This window comes from Eleginops maclovinus, chromosome 16 (genome assembly GCF_036324505.1).
Source record: "Eleginops maclovinus isolate JMC-PN-2008 ecotype Puerto Natales chromosome 16, JC_Emac_rtc_rv5, whole genome shotgun sequence".
NCBI classification, from domain to species: Eukaryota; Metazoa; Chordata; class Actinopteri; order Perciformes; family Eleginopidae; genus Eleginops; species Eleginops maclovinus.
In genome coordinates, this window is record NC_086364.1 from 18,230,826 (window position 1) to 18,258,628 (window position 27,803).

At 39.8% G+C, this 27,803-nt stretch overlaps 2 protein-coding genes across 2 annotated transcripts in view; both read right to left on the reverse strand.

Moving 5' to 3' along the window:
- Positions 1 to 7,654: 7,654 nt before the first annotated feature.
- Positions 7,655 to 16,048, reverse strand: LOC134878441 (uncharacterized). Its single transcript, XM_063904473.1, has 5 exons — positions 14,975 to 16,048; positions 14,736 to 14,885; positions 10,687 to 10,803; positions 9,274 to 9,495; positions 7,655 to 8,122 (listed from the first exon to the last, which is right to left on the reverse strand). The coding sequence occupies exons 1-5, from the start codon at positions 15,147 to 15,149 to the stop codon at positions 7,809 to 7,811; spliced, it is 978 nt and encodes a 325-aa protein (XP_063760543.1). The 5' UTR covers positions 15,150 to 16,048; the 3' UTR covers positions 7,655 to 7,808.
- Positions 16,049 to 18,195: 2,147 nt separating this feature from the next.
- LOC134878772 (alpha-1,6-mannosylglycoprotein 6-beta-N-acetylglucosaminyltransferase B-like) overlaps positions 18,196 to 27,803 on the reverse strand; it is a 61,184-nt gene continuing 51,576 nt past the window's right edge. Inside the window, exons 16-18 of the mRNA XM_063904985.1 lie at positions 25,297 to 25,371; positions 20,330 to 20,586; positions 18,196 to 18,891 (exon numbers count right to left, since the gene is read on the reverse strand). Coding sequence (XP_063761055.1) covers positions 18,693 to 18,891; positions 20,330 to 20,586; positions 25,297 to 25,371 — 531 coding nt within the window. The 3' untranslated portion in view covers positions 18,196 to 18,692. The remainder of the gene's footprint in view (positions 18,892 to 20,329; positions 20,587 to 25,296; positions 25,372 to 27,803) is intronic.

The following is a 27,803-nucleotide window of genomic DNA, read 5'->3' on the forward strand; positions in this document are numbered from 1 at the left end:
TGGCACTGACTGTTGTCACACTGTCAACACCTTTGCTTCATATCAGAGTTGTTATAGAGATGTGGCAGCTCAGGAAACAATTATTTATAATTACTTTGTCAACCTGTATGAAATTACTTCCTCTTGCATGGGGCTTTAAATGATTGGAAGAAGCCTCCTGGGGCTCCTTGATTTGATTTCTCAAAATAGCTGATATACCATGCAGATTGTAGCATGCAGACACAAGTATTATATTATAGTAGTGACAGAAAACAACTTAAAAGTCTGGAGAAGCTGCAGGGAAGAATCAAAGTTGACTGCGAACATTTGCTGTTGTTGTTGCTGATTTATTTGGGAAAAAGAAAGACAATCTTACTTGAGGAGGTCAGCTCAAATCTCCCACAAGGGCACACACCAACAAACACAACATTTTTCATTATACAACCCTTTACTGAGTCAATTCACAGGAACAAACAGGAAGACTGGGAAAATGATTAGCCAAGCACTGAATCATTTATCAAACAACGTCTTTAGCCGGCTAAGAGTGAGCCAACTCATCTGAAGCGTTGCAGGGCGGAGGAACATCTTTAATCATGGGTAAACATCTTAATCATTTACCACACAGGAGGTGCGTTTTGGCACCAGGCCATTTGCCACTTAAGGAAGTTGTTCTGTGGCAGGGCCGGCACAAAGAAGCCGAGCTTAGCTACACGTACCCACAAACAGTTGTGATGAACACAGATGGCCGTGCAGGAAAAGCTTGGGGTAGAAATCATTCTGATAGATGTATAGATTTACATTCATTATTATTGATGAACGAGAGATAAAACATTTTACTGTAATGAGGACACATACATAACTCTTGCAGTTGATTAGTGGACTGAAAATGTTATGAGGCATTATTCTGCACATGGAAATAACAGAGACAGAGCTGGTCACTATAGTTATGCCATGACGACTAACAGACGAAAGAGAAAGAGAGATTGGACTCTCATTATTGAGATTTTCCCATAATATGCACATGAAATTAAGCTAAGCTAAGCACTGAAGCTAAAGCTAACAAGACGCTTAAACTAACAAGTCCTTGGCAAAAAGTCTGCATCCAATTGCTGTTATAATAAGGATATGAGGATTAAAAATGATTAATGAATTTGGCAAACCTATCACAACCTTACACAAGTTCGACTGTAGTTGCAGTGTGAAAGTTGTTGGTTAGTTAGCGGGGCATGCTAGTTGCTGCAAACTTCATAGCATTATTAAATAATCAATTTCGCTCTATTTTTTTCTAAAAGCTGAACAAAAACCAAACAACCATCCAAACTCTTTCGATAACCTTCAGATTATAACAATTATTGGAGCCTTGCACACAACTTCAATATGCTGAAAAATCCAGATGCTAACAGGCCTGCTATGTGTAGTGGTTTTTGTGATTGGAAAATGTCTGTTTGTGGCAGAGTTTGGATGACAGAGAGACAGGAAGTAAAGCGACTTCACAAGGTAAAATTTGGAGCAATCAAATTTCCTCTAGGGCGTGATTATAAATTATGAAATAATGGTCTGACATGTTTCTTCTGCTTGTAATGAGATTATAAGATATCACCACATCCTCAGAAGCAAGTTCAAACAGCCACACTTCAAAGCTTTCTTTTCTTTTCTGGACATCAAAACATTCTGCCATGCGGGATTTTTTTCCTGTTGGACATGAGCATTTTTTAACCAATGTGACTCTTTAAGTACAATCCTTCACACACTATTTCCTCACTTCTCTACCTTCAGGGACAAACTACAAGTTTGAATGCTGGTACAGCAGTTTCCTAACTCTTACTCCAACTTGGCAGCCTTCTCACCTCCTACATCAATCCATAGTTCCCTGAATAACTCATAAGAACATGCTGGCAGTCATAACAGCATGATACTTTTGATCTCTCCAAAAACTTTTGCATCAAGGTCCTGACAGCATTGATTCAAGATCAACATGTTTTCCCCATGATTCTCACTTGAGACCTCATGCTTTTTACTGTATATCCTTGGTATGGCGTTTTTTAGTAGATCACTTTGAACTTGCCCTCAGAAGTCCTAATAAAAACAGTCCCATACTTTTGCCTCTTTTGCCTTTTCTGACTCCAGCTTCACTTTAAGAACTAGCCCCCAGCCTCTTATCAATCTGCCGTGATTCTTTTCCCTACTTTTCAATCATTTGTCTTCTCATCCTTCTTCTTTTTTCTCTGCTGGAGGATTTTTTCCTCTGCTCTCTCGTACGCCCACACTATCTCAATCACTGCTCCTACAGCTTGACAGTCCACTCAGACAACAGGGTCACAGGGCGGATGGACTGTCTATAACGGGGGAGGATTTCACTTCTTCATCCACCCTTTCTTCACTCTCCCAGCCTCCCTTATTTGTTAAGGACTGAATGTTTGCAGTCACCAAGCTTCCTTTAAAGCTCAGCCAAAGACATCCAGCCCCAAAAAATCTCCCACATGAGGCTGTGGAGGATTAGTTCTTATATCTAGTGTGCCATTCACACTCAGCTATATGGATTCAGTAATGGAGAGGCCTTTGCAATTGTGCCGAGTCTGACAGTGGGACAGCTGTGACAGATGCAGTCTGGGTGTCTGTAGCCAGAGCAGCCAGCTGGCAGTGGGAGCTATGACACAGTAACAGAGAATGACTTTGAGTAGCCTCTTGACTTCTCATTGAGCTCTACACTGCCACTCATGCATTACAGAGGAAATACATGGAGGTAGGTCTAATATGAAATGTGTCCTTTTAGTCTAAGAGGGTATAACATCCTGCAGAATGAGGCCGTGCCTGCCTGGGGGCAGAGACTCTGTCAGCAGGAGGCTGGAAATGTTACAAATATGAACCTGAATTCATGAAAAAAAAGGAGTAACTAGGACTCAAAACTCCTCTGACTAAAGGACAAAAGTGAATTTGAAGGGAGCCACCATGAAATATATTCACACAAAAAGGAAGCCTGGCATGCTTTCCAGTATGCTTCACGACTGCTGCAATTCAAAGGAATAATTCAACATTTTGGGAAAATACACTACCTTATTTCAGGTAGCACAAATCTGGGAATAACAATAAACCTAACCCTGCTCAGTCTGAAGGGAGGAAAACATCTCCCAACAGAATGCAACAGTAATATAACCTCCTAGACTGAGGTACAGTATACTGTAAATTAAACCTGCTATAAGTGTAAGTTGTTTAGACAAAACCTTCGTAGTTGTGAAATAAGCCTGCGTCCCTTGACAGAGTTTGCATTAATAATGTGATTTCTAGAAAACTTAACGAGTAAATATATTAAACATCTTCGACGGGAGTAGCTGCAGATCAAATTCTTATATGCCGCTAGTATAGTGTGTGTTGATATGGGTTCTTCACTGAGGATGCAAAGCTCAAAAATCAACATACACCTTTGGGATTTGTTATATATCGGCTCTGTTTGTGCTGCCCCCTCACTCCTACCTGAGATGCCTGTGGTTGAGTAGAAATAAAGCCTCACTGTACTACACAAGAGAACTTATCAAACAGCAGCAGAGCTTTGTAAATGGTGAGTATTCTACCTCAGGTGCTAAAACACATGCAATACAGATAAGAAAGAAAGCACAACTCGAGCAAGCCTCCATTTTACCTTTTTCGAGTTGATAAGTGAAAATGAGAAAGATTTACCACTGCCAAATGTGGGGAATACAAAAAGCACAAAAGAAGAGAGAAACTAATTAAAAGTATTCACCAGCCAATTAATCTGCATAATGAGCAGGAATACAATTATCAAGTGATTTCAAGTGGTGAAGTGATGTGAAGACAGAGGCAATCAGTTATGAATAACATATGATATTTCTGATGTTCACGTATATGTGAAAAGCTGAGAAAAAGGAGGTGTGAAAAAACCAAACAAAGGTGCAGATAGAGACAAATCTTCCAAGCATCTCTCAGCTCTCATAGTTAATGTTGATCAAATGAATTGCTATAAAGAGGACATATGCTCATTTTCAGGTTCATATTTATGTTTTTTTGCATCTACTTTGACATGTCTCCATGCTTTAATGTTCAAAAAGCTCTTTATTTTTCTCATACTGGCTGTGCTGCAGCACCTCTTTTCACCCTTTGTCTGAAACCAGAGCCCAGTCTGCTCTGATTGGTTAGCTTGTCGGCTCTGTTGTGATTGATTAACCACTTAGAGATGTCCCACCCCTCGAGCCTATCACCTACAATGTGTTGGAGCAATAGCCAATAGAAGCAACATAGCAAGTGTTACATAGTGAGAGAGAAACTCCCTTTTGAAAACCCCCAAAAGTATGATAGGATTTGAGCCTCAGCAGACTATTTACATGCATGAAAACCTATATAACACACTAGAGAAAAGGGAAAACCCCAAAAGCAGAATAGAACCTCTTTAAAACTCCATTATTATGGTTAATGAAACAACAGCATATACATGTTATATTTATCTACACATCACTAACCTGGGGCAACAAAGTTAACAAAGTTATTCATGTGCAGTTCTGGCGTGGTCCATCAGGTATTTTTGTTTCAGACACCTATTATTATGCAGAAAGGCGTCAGAGTACATTACAGCGTGCGCAGACTCAAACAGAGCTTTGCAGAGTCATCATGTGTGATGCCTTTATCTTTGTGGCAGTCAGTGCTGGGTCTCTACTCTGGCACACATACTAAAGAGCCAAAGAGATGAAAGAGCACAAGAGAGAATTAATTACAAAGGAAAATGATTCATAAAGTGTGGGTAATTGCTCTCGGAGAAGGTATTAAAACCTTGGGAAAAAGGACGGGGACTTTAAGAGAAAGAGGAACCAGGATATATAGAGAAACGAGAGTTAAAAAGAGTAAGGGGTCAGACAGGTTAGGAAGTAGGAGGGATGAAGACGCCTGCTGTGTGTGGAGGTTAGTAATTAATCTGGAACTGCATGACCTCTCTCTTTTGAAAAACTGGCCTGCAATGCCATGACTCATACTGTGTCATGGCTACTGTGAATCAGGGTGAACAATCCTTCACTGGGTTTGAGAGTTGTTCTGTTGCAGCCAATGCACCCTTTCATGGTCAGAACATTATACAAGAGACACAATCCATTCACATGTGTGAACAGGGCCACATGTTGGGGAATTTGCACAAATAGTTTTTCATCTGAACAGTGAAGAGACATTGAAAGTGTTAGGCTAAGGTAAAGGAAGTAAACTCATTTAAGAGTAAGGCATTTATGTAGGTGACCATAATGTCACATTTTAATCAAATGTTTTGATGTTCCTTTTTCTCCTTTAAAGAGGCCTTATTAGGTGTTTTTGGGGTTTCCTCTTTCCTGTTCATACACTGCCCGGCCAGAAAAAAGGTCACAAGCCTGTGGGGGCAGTGCTATGATCTGGGGTTGCTGCAGTTGGTCTGGTCTAAGTTCAGCAACGTTATGTGCCCAAAGAATGAGGTCAGCTGACTACCTGAACATACTGAATGACCAGGTTATTCCATCAATGGACTTTTTCTTCCCTGATGGCACGGGCATGTTCCAAGATGACAATGCCAGGATCCATCGGGCTCAAATTGTGAAAGAGTGGTTCAGGGAGCATGAGACCTCCTTTTCACACATGGATTGGCCACCAGAGAGTCCAGACCTGAACCCGATTGAGAATCTTTGGGATGTGCTGGAGAAGACTTTGCGCAGTGGTCCGAATCTCCCGTCATCAATACGAGATCTTGGCGAAAAATGAATGCAAGACAGAAATAAATGTTGTGACATTGCAGAAGCTTGTAGAAACGATGCCACAGCGAATGCGTGCCGTAATCAAAGCTAAAGGTCCAACGAATATTAGAGTGTGTGACCTTTTTTTTGGCCAGGCAGTGTATTTCCTTTGATTATTTCAGTAACATTTTTACATCACTATGTAACACTCGCCTTTCTATTGGTTAGCACTTCAACACATTTTACATGATAGGCCATGGGGTGGGACATCTCTAAGCGGTCCAATCACAACAGAGCCGGCCAGCTAACCAATCAGAGCAGACTGGGCTCTGGTTTCAGACAGAGGGTGAGAAGAGCTGCTGCAGCACAGGCAGTATGAGAAAAATAAAGAGCTTTTTGAACATTAACACATGGAGACAATTATGAAACCTGAAAATAAGCATAAAAGGGCTCCCATAATTGCTTTTAGAATTCATTTTCTGTTTATTTATGTGGTCTTTACTTACATCCTGAACTTGTTTTGTTCCATCATATATATATTGAAGTATTTATATGGAAGTGAATGAGCCGCAGCAAGAATGAGAGCACACAAAGTGAAGTATCTGGACCTTGTAAAACAGTATTGTGTGGGTTCTGCAGTAATGGTTTCTAACTAAAGCAGCTCTTTCTTGCCAGGAAATTAAAACAGTTTTGAAATGGTGAAAAGCAGAAATAGAGGTGAGTTTTTTCTCTTTCTTTGTAGCTGAAAAGAAAAACCCACAACTGTCTGCAGCATTGTCTAAGTCAGAAAAGTATAATTTGAATTATTCTCTTCTTCAAAACCTTTGTTAAAATCCTGAATTTTTTCAATGAAAGGAGCACAAAATCAAAGCCCTTCCTGACCGCTGTCACCACACACTGTTATTCTTTTCCCTTTGGGTTTCTGTGAGAAAGTTCAATATTAGTTCAGAGATTATGAATTGAAGAGGCGAAAATGTGCATAATGTGAAATGGTTCTTGCTATCAGTCCAAGAGAGACTAGAACCATCATTAAATGAAAACCCCTCCTCTGTCTTTTGAGGAAGTCTCATTAAAATCCTCGGTAACACTCCATAATAAGGGTCCATAATAAATAGCATACTAGTCATTACTTAACCCTTTATTAACATTTAAAAATTGTTACTAAAATATCTATTTGCCATTACTTAACATTTTTTTCATCATTAATTAAATATTAGTTATCTGCATAAAATCTGTCTGTTAATGTTTTAACAAATAGAAAACAATCTATTAACTAATATTGTATTTTATATTTGTTAATAGTTAACTAAATGTATTTTGGCACTAATTAACAGTTATTTCTTACATTATTAAAATGTTAAATGTTTATATACAAACTATATGTTAATATAAAAGTTATTGACATATTATTATTTAACTAATTGTTATTAAACTGTTTCTGCCTATCCCAATATGAACCACTCCTTATAAGACCCTTATAATAAAGTTGGTTAAGCTTAATTAATATATCAGTAATATATAGCTATCAGCGTGGGGCCCCTTATAATAAAGTTGGTTAAGGGTTATTAATATATTAGTAATATATAACTATCAGTATTGGGGACCCTTATAATAAAGTTGGTTAAGCTTAATTAATATATTAGTAATATATAACTATCAGTATTGGGGACCCTTATAATAAAGTTGGTTAAGCTTAATTAATATATTAGTAATATATAACTATCAGCGTGGGGCCCCTTATAATAAAGTTGGTTAAGGGTTATTAATATATTAGCAATATATAACTATCAGTATTGGGGACCCTTATAATAAAGTTGGTTAAGGCTTATTAATATATTAGCAATATATAACTATCAGTATGGGGGACCCTTATAATAAAGTTGGAACAGTAATTATTAATTATTTACAAATATTTAAAGACAACAAATATTTTACACTGGGTCTCTCACACTGGAAATGATTGATCACAGCACACACAGTTGGGAAGGGGGATGAAAACACTTTATTTATAAAGTGGAAAACTGGAACACCGACCACTTAAACAGAATGAATGACACAGGCCATCTACATTCTGTATAACAGTACCACACCACACACAAAAAAAACCCACAAACTGGGGTAAAAAAAAAACAATTATGCTCTCTTTCCATATGGAATTAATTGGCATTGACTTTTTAAGTCTCCTACTTTGGTTTGAATCTGGACATCACCTTTTATGTAATTTTCGCAAACAACTGCCACATCTTTGAGCTTTGCTTGTTTGGCTTGCTCAAGGAGCTTCGTGAATTCGGCCGGGGACGCTGTTGCAAGCTCGGCAATGCTCGCCGTTGACCTGACTGTCAGTTCATTCACCCCGGCATATGCGCAAGCAGCTGACAGTTTCAAACCTCGGTTGTAAGCCTTTAGGACCTTCTTATATCTTCGAATGACTTCAAAAGGGCCACGGGCTGCAAGGAGCAAATCATAAAGAAAACCTACATTATGGACGGTACATAAAAATGTGTGTTCACAACAGAGTTGAAATGCTTATTGTATTATTATGTGGCAGCATACAAGACAATACAGAATTCCACCTAGCTCCTTTAAATAGTTTGTCCACTTTATGTTAGGGTAGAATTAAAGGGATACGTCACCATTTGGGGAATTACACCAATTTTCCACTTTCCCTCGAGTTAAGTAATTGAGATTTATCCTTCTCCTGTTCATCCAGCCATTCTGAGTCTGACGGTAGCATTTTTGGCTCCAGCCAAGCATAGATTTAAGCAATAAGCCCCGAAAGCCGTCGTTTGCACTGATTTTACAACGCGCAAGCGGAGTGCCTAAAACCCCCCTTATCTGTTCTGAAATCAGTGCAAACGACGGACTCGAGTGGTTTATTGCTTTTCTAAAACTGTAACTACGTCTATTCGGCAAGATTTCATGAAATGGCACAGCAACGAAAAATGTAACGATGTATTCATATCTAATCATTCTTCCGCCAAGAAATATATTTCCTGTATCAGAATGGCTGCCATGCAACATCAAAGCGCAGCTAAACTCACTTTGTGTTAGCACATTACTATTGAACCAAAAGCGGTCAAGGTGTATGTTTGTGATGGGTTTTACACCGGCATCGAACGCAATTCAGCCAATCATGATCAAGAACCGGACCTATCAGTTTTAGAACATTGAATCAGATTAGATGATCTATGCTAGGCTACAGCTAGTCAGACCAAAGTTACAGACCAAGGTAGAGCAACATAATACATTATAATGGGAGCAAACGTGAATAGTTCCAGTCTGCATAAGTGGGAGTGTCACATAATGTCACTTTTCAATGAACTTCTGTATCAGCGTGTGAGGGCTCAACTCTAGGATTTCCCACCCTCACCCTTCTGAAAACAGAACACAGAACTTAACGGACATGTGTGCTTCTCGTTTCGCTTTAACCTCTCAGGTCAAACTCAGAGAAAGGCTGAATGACCTGGAGAAAGCTAGATCTCTTGTTCAAGATAAGGGGAGGTGAGAAATTTGTGTATTTCCCCAAATGGTGGCGTATCCCTTTAAACATTTAATTTGCTTCATAAAGGATGGATTCAACATTTTACTAGATCTTTACCTCTTTTGCGGACATCGGCTTTGTGGTGCTTCATCTTCTTTTTGTTCTTCGTAAGTCTGAGTTTGGCCTTGCCCTTGCCCTTTCGTCTCATCTTATCATCATCATCATCATCTGAGGAGGAGGAGGAGGAAGAGCAGGAGGACTGGCTCATTGAAGAACTGTTGGATGAGCAGGAGGCTGTGTCTTCCTCTGAAGAGTCTTCTTTGGCAGCTTTAGACAGGTCTACACATTGCAAAACAACAATAACAAAAAGATTAAACTGATGTTGCTGACGCCTTACACAGAATACCATTCTTCCTTTTTGTTCCAACAAAGGTAATATTTTGTGGAAAGTCAAAACATAGATAACCATAGACCTGGGATGTGTTACTATTAGGTGGTTAAGTGTCAAACCAGGTAAATGAAGCTAGAGTGTCAGGGTTCGGCAGGTAAGGACCCAATTGCAGACCAGATACCGGGAAAAAACTTAAGACTTATTTTCAAAAACGTTTAAACAAAGAATCCAAAAGGGTTAACGCACAGAAGATAAACAGCCGAAACAAAACACAGAAGAAAGGCAGAGAAAGGAACCGAAAACAGAATCTCACCAATCCAAAGGCACCCTAACAAGACACGCTGACAAGACTACTGGGGAAAAACCACTGAAACAACATGACGACACGACAGGGAACAAAGGACAGACTGAACTTAAATAGTAACACAGGGAGACAGACAACAAGACACAGGTGGACTAAACAAGGGGAATTAACAAGACACAGGAGAAAGTAATCAGGGAAACGAACAGGGTGACTAACGAGGCAGGTGTGTTGGGTGAAGGAGAAAACCAGGAAGTGACAGATGACAGGTGGGGGCGGAGCTCAGAATGAAAACAAAGGAACACATGGAAAAAATAAACAAACACTAGGAAACATGTCAAAACACAAACACAGGAAGCACAAGTACAAAGACAAACACAAGGAGAACATGGAGGGAACAACAAAACATAAAGCAAAGACAGAACACAATCCTAACATAGAGGTAGTGGTAAATATGATGGTCTCCATTCTCTTAACTACAGAAAGCAAGCAGGTTACTATAAGGAGGTTTACCACTTCCTCTAACTTAACTAACCAGGGGGGTATTCCTCGTACGTGGTTTAGTGTTTAACCTGATAAAGTTAACTCAGAGTAAGTGGTAAACCTTCTAATAGAAGTGCCCTATAGCTTTATTCTCCTAGAAAAACACAGCCATCAGGTTTTTCTGTTAGGAGGTTTACCACTTACTCTGAGTTAACTTTATCCGGTTAAACACTAAACCACGTACAAGGAATACCCCCCAGGTGTACCACTTAACCTCCTACTTGGAATACCACGTTTGACTGACTGTATACATTTTTGTGTCATACACTGAAAATGTAGGCTTGATGAACCTTACATGCCAGTTGTTTGCGAAGAGCATCTCTCTCCTTTATCACTTTCTGGAGTTTCTTATTTTGAGACCGTTCTCTCATCTTGGCCTTTTGGAGGAGATTCTTCACCGTTGGTGACCTGTCTAAAAAGAAAAGGTCATTTCAGCATGGTTTTACAGCTAACACACAGCAATTGACTGTTTATATTATATAGCAAATCCGGTAACAAATACCACCAACATTGGCCGGGTTTCCCAGATGGGGGGCAAGCGCTATTCCGACATACCGCTATTACGACATACCACTGTAACAACATGCCGCTATTCCGACATAACGCTATTCCGACACCTTCATCCCTAGCGCATCATTGCTTCATGATCATTGCTTCATGATGACTAATTCACACTGATGGAAGAGCATGAACTATTTTTAATTGCAGCAGAGAATATGCATGAAAATAGAGTCTCCACACCAACAAGGCTCCCAACGGCAACTGCGCTGGAGGTAGCTTACACGCAGCAATTTATTTTTTAAATATAATTTGAGCGGATTTTCACGATGGTATGTGAGCTGGGTGCCATTTAGGCCCCAACTGTCTATTAGTGTAGCCTATTTAATGTGGAAGCCTATTTAATGTGGACTATGTCAACCACTTAAAAATGTATGAGAAAATAAGAACACCAAATAACCTATTTGTCTTGTTTTTTTCCTCCTGCGCTGCTCCGATATCCCGCTGGCAAACTGCCAACGCAAGCTGGTAACAATGTTTCCGACAGGCTACAGCGCTGGTTTAATGCACACAGAACTAGACTTTTAGGTTAGGCCTACTTATTACACCTAATTTAATAATGATAAATAATAAATAATTTAATTGTCCCAGCACGTCAGACTGTGGCAGAAAGTCATCCATTCAACTTACAAAGCTCTGAAATGATCACACACGCCCGTCAAGACTGTAAATGCGACATGAAGTTGGTGCTTTTTGTATGAGAAAGTCTCAGGATTTAAGTCTGTTTATTTAAAACCTGAGTGTTGAAATAAATCCACTGCACCTGCCTTCAGTCCTGAAGTGCCGCTGAGAGTCGGGTTCTCTCCGTGGAACTGGCGGTGGACGAACAAGCCATTTAAATGATGGATTGAATGTAAGAGGCCTGTGCAAAACGGGGAAGAGGCGGTACTACTTCAGATTAATAGGCCTATTGTAAATTTGTGTCTGGGTTTGTAAGACTTGCCTTTTGGAATTCCTCACAGTTTTTTTTTTTTTTTTTTGCCCCGAAACAACCAACCTTTTGGACTCGACAACAGCTCTTCTGTAAGAGGTGAAATTTAGACCATACAGGTTCTACTGGACACTTAGTGACACTATTCAGGAAAGACAGACCCAAGGAGTAAAGGTTATGGTAGTTTTATTTTTACAATTTCATATTAAAATACAATTCAGAAGAAAAATAAAATAAAACACAGTGCCCATGCAGCCAGCAGCGTAGTAGTGCTATGTGCGTCTTAATTCAACACTAACACGCGCAATACCCAAATGCAACTTACCCACAGTTCCCAAAGCGACCGTCCGCACGCAATGGATATACGTACAGCCCACGTCCCGGCACGACAGCTTGTGGCAGACTCAGCAGCCCTGCTCTGACCCTACTCTCTCGAACAATGAGCTAAACACCATTTAAAAACACACCTTGCTCATCCGCCGCCGACCACCACAGGTGCACCTGCCAATTGCAAACAGGTTCATGTGCGCCTGTGCCCCACCCCCAGCGCTTAGCGCACCAGCCTACACTTCGCTCTGGAACTAAAAAAACAAACAAAACAAAAAGACAAGGGTCGTGTGCTCCAACATGTCGCTGCATGTTTTGATAACATTATTGCGAGATAATTCTGTTGGGTGACTCGGCATGTAGGCTACAAAGTGTATCCCTTCAAAGCAGTAACGTGGGAAAGTGTCTTACGTCGCTGATTTCAGAACCACACGCATGGACAGCTCCTTTTTAGATTTAACAGATATGAAGGGATATGAAGAACAGAAATGGTATATATATATATAGCCTATATATATTAAAAAAATGAAGGCAATGCAACAAAAGCATATTGCATCAATGTCGGAATAGCGACATGTCGGAATAGCGGCGGACGGTGAAAAAGGTGCCGGTATTACGACAATAGAGATCAACGTCGGAATAGCGGCATGTCGGAATAGCGCCATGTAACCTCCCAGATTCGTTAAGAAGCTCTTAACGCTAAGAGCGTCTTAGGAGCGCTCTACGAGAGCTGTGATTCGTTGAGAGCGCTCCTTAAGACGGTCTTAGCGTTAAGAGCGTCTTAACAAATCTGGGAAATGCGGCCATTGTCTATCAAGCCATCATTTCAGAGATTTTGAAAGTTTTTTGCATGAAAGATACTGTTTGGAGCAAAATATTGCTATTCTCATGAATAGCTTAGAGTATTTTGGAAATGTAAGTAGTAACTCAGTTGGAAAGTAGCCACTAAACTGTAATGTAATTCATGCAGAAAACTAAAACACATTTTTATACACTATGACAAGACCAGGTTATTTGCATAGGCCCAGGCTTTAATGGGCCTAGGGCCAGATTACACCCCCTGCCCACCTCTCAATGAAACCAAATCCTTGGCCATGCCAAATGTGAATTTGAATGTTAAAATTGAACATTTTGGGATAGACTACCTGTTTCACCCCACGGATGTGTGTCCCATAAAAATCATTGCGTTTTAAAGCCATTTAATACAACTGAAATACAGTAGAAAACTATGCACAATCTATGATGGATGGAGGAAGTTGTGACACGTCTAGAGATCACATCTAGAGATCATACACTTTCAGAAAATATGTAGTTTAACTTAAAGCTGCTGTCGGCAGGTCTTCAAAATTCCGAGGCTAAAGTCAGAAAATTCGAACTGATACAACTTTCAGGTCCCTCCCCCAACCTCTACCAAGCTCCAAACTCAACTGCCCCCTAAACCCCTCCCCCTCTGGAGACGAGCGTAGCAGCTTGTGCACAAGCTGTGATTGACAGGTAGCGATTCCTTCCCCCTAACGTGATTGGTTTAAAACAGCCGGGAGTGCTCGATTTTTGCAAGCACGATTACAGGCTTGTAGAGGGAGGTAGAGAATTCGGGATTTTTCCTAAACAGCCTATTTAATATTCTACTTCCAGAATCCCATGACAATTCTAGCTAATATGAATTAAAAAAATGCTGCCGACAGCACCTTTAAGTATTGTACTCTTGGTTCATTTGGGATTTACAAATCTTTCACATAGGCCCTATGTGGACAGATGAGATAACCAAATTAGCATTTCCCCCTTATACCCTTAATACAAGAGAACATGCTAAACAACCAAAACATGCCTTTTCTAAAAGATCCTGAAGATGTGACTTGCATTGATATGTAGCCTATTGGGATGCATTAAATGTTCGTTTTAAACTGTAAACAGCAATGGCGAACCAAAAAAATACTCTTAAATTGTGGTCGTCCACTGTAATTGCACCTTCAAGTCACATTTGCGCGCACATATTCTCTTGCAGTCCGACGACAGAACCAGCTGCTACAGTGCCTCCCCTGACCGTTCGCCTTCATTGCTAATGTTAGTCAAAAACCTCCAAGTAAATAAAAACTGTTACATTCGCCTGCATTAGCGAATTTGAACGCACACACGTTGTTCTGTTTCACTCATTTTAATTTCAATTAAGCATAAATAAAAAAAATAAGTTGTTTCTCCCCTTTGCAACTGCTTTTGAAAGTAGGACTGTGAAGATAAACATCACCTGGCAAATCAGCAATGCTACATGACTTTGGTAACGTTAGCTAACAAATTTCAGGACTGGTAGACTTAGCTAACATCCACAGTTAACTAAGCCATTTTAGAAAATGATATTTGAAAATCAACAAGGATGTGTAAAAGTCTTGTTTTAACTTTTAAGGACATATGTTATTACACTTAACATAAAATGACATTGGTAGGTTGCTAGTGTTAGTGCTAACCATAACCAGTTAGCATAGCCTATTTTCATGAACGTAATGCTAGGTCATATCCGTGCTCGAACTTACCTTTCTTCGGATTAGAGACATGGGGGGTATCTGTAGAGTCATCCCCACTGTCAAGGTTGATGTCAAATGTTTGAGTGGAGGTGGCTGGTACCGTTTTGTCCTTCTTCGCTGCTGTTTGGTTCTTTCTAGGAACTTTCCCTGATCTGTTGCCTGTCGACATTTTAAGCAGGTTGCCAGTGTTAATGCTAACCAGTTAGCTTATTTTTTATGAACTGATAAGTCATGGTATTCGAACTTACCGTCCTTAGAAGATTTAGAGACGTTGGGGATGTCTGTGGAGTCATCACCACCGCTTTCAAGGTTGATGACAGACGACAGATGGTTGATGACAGCGGAGGCGGAGGGGAGCATTTTGTTCTTCAATGCTGTTGTGTTCTTTCTTAAGCCTTTCCCAGATCTGGTGCCTGCCGACATATTTACCTACACTTTCAAATAAACTTTCCAGCCTGGCTTGCGCAATCAAGAGAGCATCAATGTGAACTTCAGCCAAGTGTCTTGTCTTGTGCTTGTTACTAACTTGAGCTCTGTGAAGTGAGTGACTGACTGACTGTGACTTCCAACAGGAGTAGTCAGATGTAGCCTATGCAGACCAAACTGTGATTGGCGCATTTGAAAAAAAATAATATATATAGACTCTATATATATTTATGCATATTTATTTGGTTGTTTATAAAAGTTTTAAGAATTACATAATGCCTGGTCAAAAATAACCACATATGTACTCCGACTGTGTAATAAATATGTATTGATAAAAAAAAATCTAGGTCTCGCTAACCTATAACCCCGAGGAAGAATTGGCGCTAATAGCGCTCTCAGTCAAGCAGATGGGTCTGAAGACATACACTGTGTAGCCTACTGTAGCATACACAATGACAGGCTTAGCTAGAACATTTAGAATGCTTATTGAGGGTCGCCGATCAACTAAAACAAATTTAAAACTAATTAAGTGGCTACTTAACCAACTTTATTATAAGGGTCCCCAATACTGAGTTATATATTACTAATATATTAATAAGCCTTAACCAACTTTATTATAAGGGTCCCCAATACTGATAGTTATATATTACTAATATATTAATAACCCTTAACCAACTTTATTATAAGGGTCCCCAATACTGATAGTTATATATTACTAATATATTAATAACCCTTAACCAACTTTATTATAAGGGGCCCCACGCTGATAGCTATATATTACTCTAATTAAGCTTATCTCCCTCTGGAACGAAATGCTGTTCTCGGCGGCCGTTATCCCTTACTTAACCAACTTTATTATAAGGGTCCTATGAGGAGTGGTTCATATTGGGATAGGCAGAAACAGTTTAATAACAATTAGTTAAATAATAATATGTCAATAACTTTTATATTAACATATAGTTTGTATATACACATTTAACATTTTAATAATGTAAGAAATAACTGTTAATTAGTGCCAAAATACATTTAGTTAACTATTAACAAATATAAAATACAATATTAGTTAATAGATTGTTTTCTATTTGTTAAAACATTAACATACAGATTTTATGCAGATAACTAATATTTAATTAATGATGACAAAAACATTAAGTAATGGCAAATAGATATTTTAGTAACAATTTGCAAATGTTAATTAAAGGGTTAAGTAATGACTAGTATGCTATTTATTATGGACCCTTATTATGGAGTGTTACCAAATCCTCTTATCTTAGGCAGAGTTTCAGCTTCAGTGGAGCAGCAGCTCACACGATAACGACTTCAGTGACACTGCAGCGTTTCCGTGCAAAAAAATCCTAATGTCAGTCTGTAAAGGTGATTTAAAACAGCGCTGAATATAAATCTTTACTTAATGGTTTCATAATGAAAACATTAAGTGAATATGAAATATGGATTTGCTCCTTTGTGAAGCCCACACAACAAAACAAAAAAGGGGAGAAGAAAATAGATAGAATTGGAAATGAACCTGGACAGCGTCAGTGATGCAATAATTCTGCAGAAAGAGAACACGTCTTGATGAGTGAAGATATAATTGTTGTTAAATAGAGTCATTCATATTCAACTTTCCTACTGATGATTGTTTTTTGTTTGAGACATTATTTGCTGTCCTGCTAACCACATTTCATACTGTGTACAAAAACAGGAGCACATGTGGAGAGGAGGAAAATAATGACTATGCCTGATGGGGGAAACTAATTCAACTTCAATCTTTTGGTAAAATAGTTTCAAACATTGTCCCATTATATATCTATGCTTTGCTTTACAAATTTGTCAGGGAGAGATTTTGGTGGTTTAAATGTGCTTTTCACTAAGTGATAACTGGGCTCCATGCTGAGGGGTTTGAAATGAGTCCTATTGTACGCTGTGGTAATAAATCCAACGAGTCTTGAGCCATAAAAATCTGCCGCAGATTCCTGTAGGCCCCAGGTGATATTCATCTCTTTTTACCAGCCTTGTTTTCTCATTTTCTAAGTTTAACCTTGAGCATTGACAGAGCTTTTGGGCACTGTTATCATACAGCCTCCTCCATACCTGCAGATTTATTCTAACACAATCCAATGGGGAAGGAAAAGAATATCCCCCTCTACAGAAATGCATTTTAAAGGTCGGGTAAGGACGACGTGAGGCTGAACAAAGCAGGTATCTTGTGAAGGTATTCTAGGACAGGATTGACTTTGTGTTATTGTCTTTCTGCAGCAGCTCTGCAAGAAAACGGTCCTTGGAAACAATTACACAGAGGAAGTATTTTACTGACAAGTCAATTAAAAGTGTTTCTCATTTGTTTAACCTAGACTTACAAAGCCTCTTATAGAACGGAATGAGCATTTCTGTCCTGCATCACTATTGGTATTGCGTTAGAATGGAATCTCTATTAATCCAGTAACAGAATGGGCAAAAAGAACAATAACACCATCCAAAAGAATTGCTATAAGGACATGCCCGACAACAATTTAACCTAAACTTCAAACCACATTACCCTGTTTGCTTGCCAAATATAATAAAGCACCTTGAGCCAAAATAATATTTATCTTCTGCTGCTACCACACATCATCCACTTTACAGTATTGCTGCAGCTCATCTCTGTAAAGGTCAATTTTAACAATCTGTCTTGCTAATACAGTATATGTTTATGTAAGTCAGCACAATGTGGGTTTCTGTAAGAGGAGAATCATGTATTGTATATTCAGTTAAAGCAATAAAGAAATATACAACACTTAAATAACATTGATGCAGGAAATTCTGGAAACACTTTCGTCCCTTCGTATCTAAAGACGCTTTATAAACAAATAACTTCAAGCCAGCACTGAACATAAATCACAATCTGAGCGAAGTAATTAAGATGTTCCCCCACACTTTGTGAAATTGACCAAGCAAGATTGATGATATCTTTTCAATTATGAAGAAAAACTAATTAAAATATTTCCCATTCCCCCAAATTAATTTAGAACCAAAGGCAACAACAGTTTTCTTGTTGTGGCATTTTATTAAACAACACTTATATACAAATATATTCATTACAGGACATGTAAAATAGTACATCTCAACATCGTGTAAATGGCTTTGGGTGCATTTAGTACAAATATCCAAACTCCACTATGACACTGTAGGTATTCACACGACACCGAGCAAACACACTTGTGAATTTCAAGCATTTGCAATATTTATTTTTAAATCAAGGCTTCCCTCTTGACTAAACTAACTGATCCACCAAAACACGCATCTAATCGTGACTTTTGTCGAGACTGTGGTTTCTAATGCAGCCATGTAAACCTTTAAACTGAGGCTTCAAGCCCAGCAGATTCAAAGTACAATCATGCAGTTCCCTGAGAGGTAATGCCATCTTATAATTTGGCAGCCAGTCCTTTGTCAGAGGTAAAGGAGCAGCGTTTTTGTGTTACAGCATCTCACCACGGACTCTCCTTTTCGAAGACATTTCGCCATGAGCTATAAAAGAGTCTCCGACCACAGATCCTCCTCTGGTCATAGGCAGTCTCTGCACAGAGCCACCTGGCCAATCCGATAGTCCCTGCAGGGGCAGAGGCGCTGGTATTTGGCACTGGAGCCGGCGCAGCTGAACAGCAGCGGGTCCTGCTGCAGGCCACATTCAGCATGCTCCGCTGAGAAGGCAGGGAAGAGGTGGTTCATCTGGGACTCCACTCCGTCACACTGGAGCTCCAGCCTGGGAACAAAGAGGGAGCAGGACACAGATTAGATTTTCTTTTTTTCTAAATGTTTTTTGTTTAAACTTTTATTGCAGAGTACTAAGACAATGAAATGCAGTGAGCACCTAACTAGAAAGTGCTAAAGAAGCAGTAATGTGCATTGTAATGTATAATATAAGTTTATAAATAGGACAGTTCTATAAAAAAATGTTTATAATACACTGCCCGGCCAAAAAAAAGGTCACACTCTAATATTCGTTGGACCGCCTTTAGCTTTGATTACGTCACGCATTCGCTGTGGCATCGTTTCCACGAGCTTCTGCAATGTCACAACGTTTATTTCTGTCTTGCATTCATTTTTCGCCAAGATCTCGTATTGATGACGGGAGATTCGGACCACTGCGCAAAGTCTTCTCCAGCACATCCCAAAGATTCTCAATCGGGTTCAGGTCTGGACTCTGTGGTGGCCAATCCATGTGTGAAAATGATGTCTCATGCTCCCTGAACCACTCTTTCACAATTTGAGCCCGATGGATCCTGGCATTGTCCTCTTGGAACATGCCCGTGCCATCAGGGAGGAAGAAATCCATTGATGGAATAACCTGGTCCTTCAGTATATTCAGGTAGTCAGCTGACCTCATTCTTTGGGCACATAACGTTGCTGAACCTAGACCAGACCAACTGCAGCAACCCCAGATCATAGCACTGCCCCCACAGGCTTGTGACCTTTTTTTTGGCGGGGCAGTGTATATTAGCATATTTCAGACACAAAGGCAATTCAAAGTGCTTTACATAAGAATTAACTCAATATATATAAAAATAAAACTAATACAAACAGTGGCATAAAAACTTGAATACAACATAGAGCTGATAGAAATAAGACACTATAGGCAGAACACACAGGAATACATTATAGACCAAATAAATAATATGAGTACGCTTCAGAGGATATAGTTGTTACAGTGCTGCCCCTAAAACCTAAATGGGAGATACGAGAGGAAACAGTAAAGCTATTGTTTTCTGCTGGATTGCATAACTTTAAACTAAAAATGCAAATCAGGCTTAATGTTGTGGAGAGGAGAAGTTAGTTAGTGCTTTGCAGAAGGAGCGTTCAAAAAAGTAATCAATAGAGTGGATGGGGCTTTCAGCAAGACCCATTTAACTTCCATTTTCTATTTAAAGAAGGTAAATGCACTTTATATCACATTGATGGGTTTAAAGTTGGCATGCAAATGTATATCCTTAAGATTCCACGCATTAAAAACAGCATGTGTGTTTTGGCATCACCTTCATTTTAAAAAGGTAATTCTGTCTAAAAATGATTATTTCCCTCTGATACTTAAATCTCAGCGGTATCGTTCCACTGCCATGCATCGATAGGAGCAAATGAAACGATAAGAATTGGTTTGGGCCAAATCATGCAGAGTCAATTATCCCAATGAAGAAACAGCTTACGCGCTGAAGGCCTCCTTAATGTTGATGAAGCGATACAAGGCAGGTTCGCAGATGAGCTCTGCGCCCTGGCACGCCTCCACACACGACTCTCCTTCCAGGGAAGCCAAAAGGTGCAACGCACTGAGGGGTGGCCAGGATGCGTAGGAGCTGCCGTTAGAGGCCCAGGTTAGGATGCTGGAGTTAGGCAGCAGGACAAAAGGACTGCTCAGCCAAGACGAGTTTAGAGGAGGAAACGGATCTTCGGGGGAACAAAAGTCCTGCAGGAGCAAAGATAGAGTGACCCAGATCAGTAATTTGCTCAGTGTTGTATAAGTGTAGCAGGAATGTGTCCTATAACCACAATATAAGATTGATTTAGCGTTTTGGCTCTTCCTGTTGGCTCCTCAGTGTTTTAAAAAAAAAAGGTTTTGGTCAGATGCCTGAAGGTCCATGGTTAACACGAGGTTATGAGATTTCACATTTTGTTCTACAACATAAAATATGCCAGTAAATACCCCACTGGTGAATGTGTGAAGCCTCTATGTGTCACAACAGCAGTTAGTTGCTAACAATTGTCTGTTCGACCACTAAACATCACCTAGCCGAGTCCACCTTTAGCTTAGAGGTGGGGACATGAAGTCATATGCAGTGACGTAGTTTGTTTTTAACCTAACATTATCTTTTGAGTTCTGCTGATTGCATTAACGTTTCAACTTATAAGAGGCGTTAATATGTGGCGATTCTGCCCCTGAACAGAGTGTCATTAACTTGTGTTTGCCACAGAGCTTATTTACTGCTTTAATAGGGGAATCCCACTGGCTTTTTGTCAAGGGAGTCTTGGCAATGCTAACTTCAGGGTCGGCCTGCAAAAATACATCATCCCTGCTCCACTCTATTGCTAACGCTTTGCCCTGTCAGCTAAAATAAGATCAGACAAATCATACATTCAGCTCTGCAACAGCTAAGAGGCGAAATAATAAAAAAACATTCTGATACAAAGGTGCTTATCAGAGCTGAAACGTCCTCGTCAATCTTCCAGGAAATGATATGAATGCAGTTATGCCAACCAATAACAAGTGGGGGTTGGAGACAGAATTAGACTGCTCTGAGAGCCCTGATTATATTTCCCCTCCAGCTGGGGCTATTCATAAAACCCAGGTAATAATATTTCTCTGACATATCCCACTGGCCTCCAGTCTCGGTATTAAACAGGCTCCCAGTGCCCGCAGGCAATAACTTGGCTTCCTATCTCTCCATCTCTGCTGCCCTACCCATCACACACAACATCTGTGACACACACTCACACAGCTCATCAGGAAAGTAACGAGCATGGAAAGGGGCAAGGTTAAGGGATACAGATGGATATCAGGGGGTGTGCAGATGCTACTATTTTTAATGTTTTTGTTTTTTGGTATGAGTGTGAAGGGCTTGTGAGAATGCTTTCTTTTCTCTGGCAATTATTGACTTGTAAGTGTGCGTATATATAGTTAAAGCATCTTTAGAAAGAGCGCTGTGTCTCAGTTTGCATACTTCTCTCCTTACCGGTGCTATTGTGAGGGCATTAAAGTGTCCAAATGGGAAATATGACAGTGAACTAGGAGTACCCAGATGGTCAAAATGTTGTGGGTGTGGAATGCTGAAGGCTACTATTGACACCATCTTGGCTACGAGCAGAAGTTGTGGGAGCAGCCACAATTGCTTAGGTGAAGACGGCGCTATAAAGAAAAATCATATATGTGTGTTTCAGTATTTAATAAACATACAACTTAACTGTTGTCTTAAGGAACCCAGCATTTATTTTATTGGGTTAATTGAGCAGTCTGTAATGATTTGCTACTGCTAGCGAATGCTGCTAGTTAGCTAGCTGGCTAACAGTGGGGTTGGTCACCTCCTGTGAGGGCACAGCCGCCTGGTAGGTTTTAAATTAACACTACCAAATTGAAATTCACAAAGTGTTCACAGGGTAAGACATGGCAGTGTACTAAGGGAATGGAATTCAAATGAGACACCACAGAGATATTTGTAATGCTAGCACTGAGTCATCACATTCAGCAAATAGGCTATCCAATTCCACACATAAAGAACAAAGACAAACATCTGAAACGTGGATCTTTTTTGTTTGTTTGTTTGTTTGAAGGTGTCTACAGCCTCACTGATGAGGTCTGGAGAAGAAATGCATGCAGTCAAATGACCACACAGCTTTTACCATGTCACACTCTGTACATATATTATGTGATCAATTAGAAGGGAACGTGCAAACCAGTCGTTAACTTAAGTGGCTGCTATAATCATCCATGAGACCCTTTTACTTCCTCACTTCTTGCAGTAGTTCTGCACACTTCTTCAACGCAATGGATGACTATAATGGACATTTTGGACAATTTCTATCAGAAACAGCAGGCTTTTTATACAGAAGATATGAACTAGAGTGTATGTGTTACATAAATGATAGCTATGTTTTATTCAAAAGTCTCAGTTCAATAGTAATTCAGCATGTCACCTTCAAATTGAACTTGTAAGCTTGTGGTGTAAGACATGGAAAGACGTGTACAGGATACGCTTGGGTTCAAGTGTTTCAGTACTTCAGTACACTGCTGTTAAGCAACGGCAAAATGGCTATCTATTTTATTAAGCTGAATTGTGCCATCACCAACTTCTTTATATTTGTCCTTAAGTAATATAAAAACTCTGTATGGCTACCATACAAAACAAACACTTCGTTCTCCTTACTCTGTATATTTGTTTGAACACCAGGATCAAATGAGAAATGTCCATAAATGTTCTTTTTCAATCGTGAGGTCAGGGTTATAAGGATGCAACAACAAAATGCTTATAAGACTAGAACAAGTGGGAAATATGTGCGATGATATAAATAGCGTTTCCAGGGAAAGAAACTGAGCTGCCTTTAGAGTACATTGTATAAGGGTCAAAGTAAGACTGGAGCTCTGCCCGTGGCCGGGGGTGAGATGAAGTCATTGTGAGAGATAACAAGGACCAGAGGTTCAGTCGGGTGGTAGATAGACGAGGATAAAGATTTGTAAGGGAGCTTGGGAAATAGGAATGGTGAAGAAGGTTAAGAAAAGTGGAAGAAAAGAGTGAGAGGAGAGTGTGTTTGGGATTCTGACAATGTACAATTCAGACACAGCAATCACAGCAGGTTGTGTGTGTGTGTGTGTGTGTGTGTGTGTGTGTGTGTGTGTGTGTGTGTGTGTGTGTGTGTGTGTGTGTGTGTGTGTGTGTGTGTGTGTGTGAGCCTGGGAAGAGATTGTGTCAGAGCAGAGGCTAACACATTTCTTAACCTGCCACTGACAGAAACTACAGACACTATACAAACCATCAGGACATGATGAATGTACCAGAGGACAACCACTTCTGTAAATAGACAACAATGTGCATGCTTTTATTTTGGGTTGTAGTTCTGCCCGAGGTCTTTCTCCTTGAATGCACAATAACATAAAATCTTGATTATTAAGATTTCTATGTATGAGAATTATCATTCCCTTCCACCAACGTCCTCAGGGAACATCACTGAGAAAAAGTAGTCACCTTTCTAGTCTATTGAGCTTGCAGCTGCTGCCTCAGAGATGTGTAATAGCTGACCCAGGAAGTAGAGCAGCGGCATACACATGGCAGCTAATCAAATGAGTAATAAATACATTTATGAATAGAATTAAATGGACCTTGAATGCTTTGATAAAGTGAGGCATTTTGCAGTTGTACATTTCAAGTTGCTGTTTCTGATCCTAAACTATTATCAGTTATTTATTGATTCTTGGAAAACCTTCACTTTTGATCGAAAATGCAACCATCATAGTAAGCAAAGGGACAGAAGGTGTCGCAAATGCTTCACAAACACTTGAGAAAATACAATTGATTGGCTTAGCAACAAAGATCCAACATGCAACAGCCAATTAAATTCCTTCTCCTGTCAACAAGGAAGCTGAAACACCTCCAAACAAAGACTAACCTAATGAGCAGAGGTGTCTTCTACTGTAGTGCATATATGCAATTGCTTTCTTCCCCTACTCATATTTTGTACTAGGATTGTGTTTGCCACCAAGAAACATGTTTCAAATAGCAACACTTCACAGAATAATTGGGAAAAGAAAGCCAGGAGAGTCAGGAGTGTGTGTCACACCATTTGCACTTGAATCGTGTGGTCAACACTAGAAACAAGCCTGACCAAGAAAAGCTAACTTTTGTCAGAAACTTGTAACAACTATCAATTTTAGAAAGGTCAAATAATCCGTGCAAGAACCGCAGGTTGATCAATCAGTGACATATTAATCATATTACAAAAAAGTCCTCAAAACAAAGAATCGGATTTGCCTCATATGATATCTAATCTACACATTTGTCAGTATTTGCTAAAACATAACATGACGGATACAAAGTTTGCATATATCACAAGCTTTCCACTGTGCATTAGTATGTTTTGGACATAGACTGTACTATGGCATTTAATCTATAGTTTTGTGGTAGTGGTGGCGATATGTCTCTGAAAATAATCGGACAATATACCAGGATATATTTGCAATAACTGAATCTTAATAACATGACATGAAGAGGAAAACATTCTGCTGTAAATGCATCACTCGGTGCTAACCATTAGTCCTCTGCATACACAAAGCAGCATTTATTTTATCTATAATGGAACAACGTTTTTGTCATTACGACAGAAGGCCAGGGCAATGCCATTTTGTAAAATTGATGATGACCAGTAACATTATTCAATTTCTCAGCTTTAATAGTTTCCGTATCAATTCACCACACACCACTAGTCTATTCTCGGAGCAGTTGAGCCAGACATACTGTAAGTAGCTGAACAATTAATCTTGTTTCCACTTCTCATAACACAAAACTGCCAACAACCCTAATCTCTTGGGAGGCGACATAGCACCTACAAATAACTCATATTAATAATTACTAATGGTTCATTTTTATGACCTCACCCGGCATGCCTGCTGGTTTGGAGCTTAGAGACCCACCTGGTTCTGAATGTAGGCATGAACTCTTTCAAGCATCCCCTCACAGGTGTACTCATACGGCAGGAATGGCTCCACCTGCAAACACAGATGTGCACACTTATGAAGAAACGGTAGGGGAGAGAGAGAGAGTGTGTGTGTGTGTGTGTGTGTGTGTCCACAGAATCAAGCTGTGTAATTACAGGATCAGAGCATCTGATAGTTAATCAAAGCTGACATATGCATTAGCGTAATTGTGAGACGGCTTATATCATGTCACAAGCCGCACATTAAAATCAATTACTTAATACATCACAGGTGACGGCTTTGAAAATTGATTTCATTATTTTTAGTGATGACGGCATCGATGTCAAACAATGGATTAAACTGACAGCTGACCACAGGTCATCCTGCATCGGGGAGGTGGATCGGTTTATTTTGGGGCATTCACACTCCTTTGGGGGCCGTTATAACCGTCGCTCTGATGGTCTGTCACTCATTGTCTGGAAATGGATTCAAACTCAATGAGTCAACACTGTCGAATAGCTTTCCCTCTTCTCTCTCGAGTTTTATGCTAACAGCGACATAATGCAGAATGAACACACACATGCGATGATGGTGTGGAAAAATGAATGCAGCTTGATGTGTTTGGATAAGGAGGGTTATATTATTGATACTACTGCTTTATGAGTCTATTGTATTTTGATGATATCAATAATTATGAAATATGTCAGCATTTTCTGTGCAGAATGGGCAATGAGTGTCTCCTATAGTAACTCAAATGAGATCTCATTGTTTTCTATCAGGCCACAAAAGCACTCCGGTTTTCAAATTGATGAATGGTTTCTTTAAGTGTTGTGTTCCTTTTAGCACTCTTGTATTACTTTATTTCATCTGAGTTTAATGAAATGTATCTGGCACTTCGTCAGATATTCTGCTGTGAAGTTTGCCTTTTGGGCATCTATACATAATAGAATCTGAGCGAGAGGGAAGAAAAATGCCTCATCGAGGGTGATTTGAATTCAGCAGTGGTAAACATTTTTTAAATTACTTTGCGATTTATATACCTAGACTGATTGCATTGCTCAGCCGCTAATATGTGTCAGCAACAGTCATTATTTCATGCCATCATTGATAACGATAAAATGAACCTTGTGCCCTAAGAAGCAGCCGCGTCCAGAAAGTAGCACAGAAGCCCAGCTGGTGGGTAAAGCCGAGCAGGTGTCTCAGAGATTAATGTGCTTCTTAATCAGCTGTCTATTTCCTCACTTCCATCATGCACTGTTGCCATTATAATCTCAGGCAACAAGCAGGAAGCGTTTGAGCTCTCTGACAGAAGAACAACTGAAACACTAGCAGCAGTACCAACAAACCTTAGCCAAAAAATGTGTCGAGTGAACAACGTTATAATGTGCTGAGCTCAAACTGTAACTTCATAAAAAATCTCATGAAATTTAAGCTTGAGTGCAGCCTTCAAATTCAAGCCCTTTCCAAATAACTTCACACAACTATCACAAGGCATCGGCACAAGGGGAACGCTCTGTGTTTTTCCCAGTTGTGTTGTCTCGTATCTGTGGCGACTTTACGCACAGAGCACTTGCTCCTGCAGGTGAGCTTGCCTCAACTCCACCCAACCCCATGATTGCTATCTACATTCAAGTGCTCCCATGCATTAAAAAAAAAAACGTGTATCCTTCCTCTGGGCTCATATATTCCTTTTAATCTGGACTACCTACTCCAGATAGCTGCATTTTAGTCGTTTTTTGTTTCTCCCATATGGAAATTACTCTGGATTACTGGTAATCACTGCCACAGGGGGGAGATAAAAGATAGGCGCTCCAGATTTAAAATTCCATAAATCATGCTGAAAAGCCTACATTTAAATACTAAACAAGTTAACCGATCCCAAATATGGAGCCAGCCGTAGATTTCCTTTTGCTTGGCACACATAATGGAGGGAAACAGCAAGCCTGTCTAAAGATACACCTAGCAGTAGCGCTCACTAGTTAAAACTTCAAGTAATTTACATTTTAAAGTAGCAAGGCTAGCTATTCACATCTGTTTCTATTCTTTGTGCTAAGCTAGGCTAAGGGGCTACTGGTGATACCTTCATACGCGTCTAAATTCAGATATGAGAGAGGCACTAATTTGCTCATCTCCCTCTCTGTAAGAACTCAAACAAGCTCATTTTTCAAAATGTCATGTTCTTCAATATTATACTTTCAAATACACTTAGATCCTGTAAAATAAATATGCTCTATGCTTCATTTACTTCTTTTACAGGCACGATTAAACTTGCCCAGTCAAGCTGAAAGATGTTGCTTTTCCTTCCCCGAGGATCCTCTTTTTGAGCCCTTACTTGAGCCACAACTGCTGCTTTCGTTCTGCCTCTATCAGCACCAAACACAAGACCTATTTAACACACCTGGTGGCAGAGGCACATATGCGTCTTGGCACTGCGAGGGGCTCGGCTGTGGCTTGTTGTTGGTCCGGATGACAGATTGAGCGCAACGTGATTGATTAATATTATG

Bases quoted from the DNA above. Each gene is read 5' to 3' on its own strand.
- LOC134878441 (XM_063904473.1), bottom strand. From the start codon at position 15,149: ATGTCGGCAGGCACCAGATCTGGGAAAGGCTTAAGAAAGAACACAACA. The intron at 10,804-14,735 runs GTAAGTTCGAGC...TTTTCTTTTTAG, and splicing joins TGTCTCTAATCCGAAGAAAG to ACAGGTCACCAACGGTGAAG. The intron at 9,496-10,686 runs GTAAGGTTCATC...TGCAATGTGTAG, and splicing joins TCTTCGCAAACAACTGGCAT to ACCTGTCTAAAGCTGCCAAA.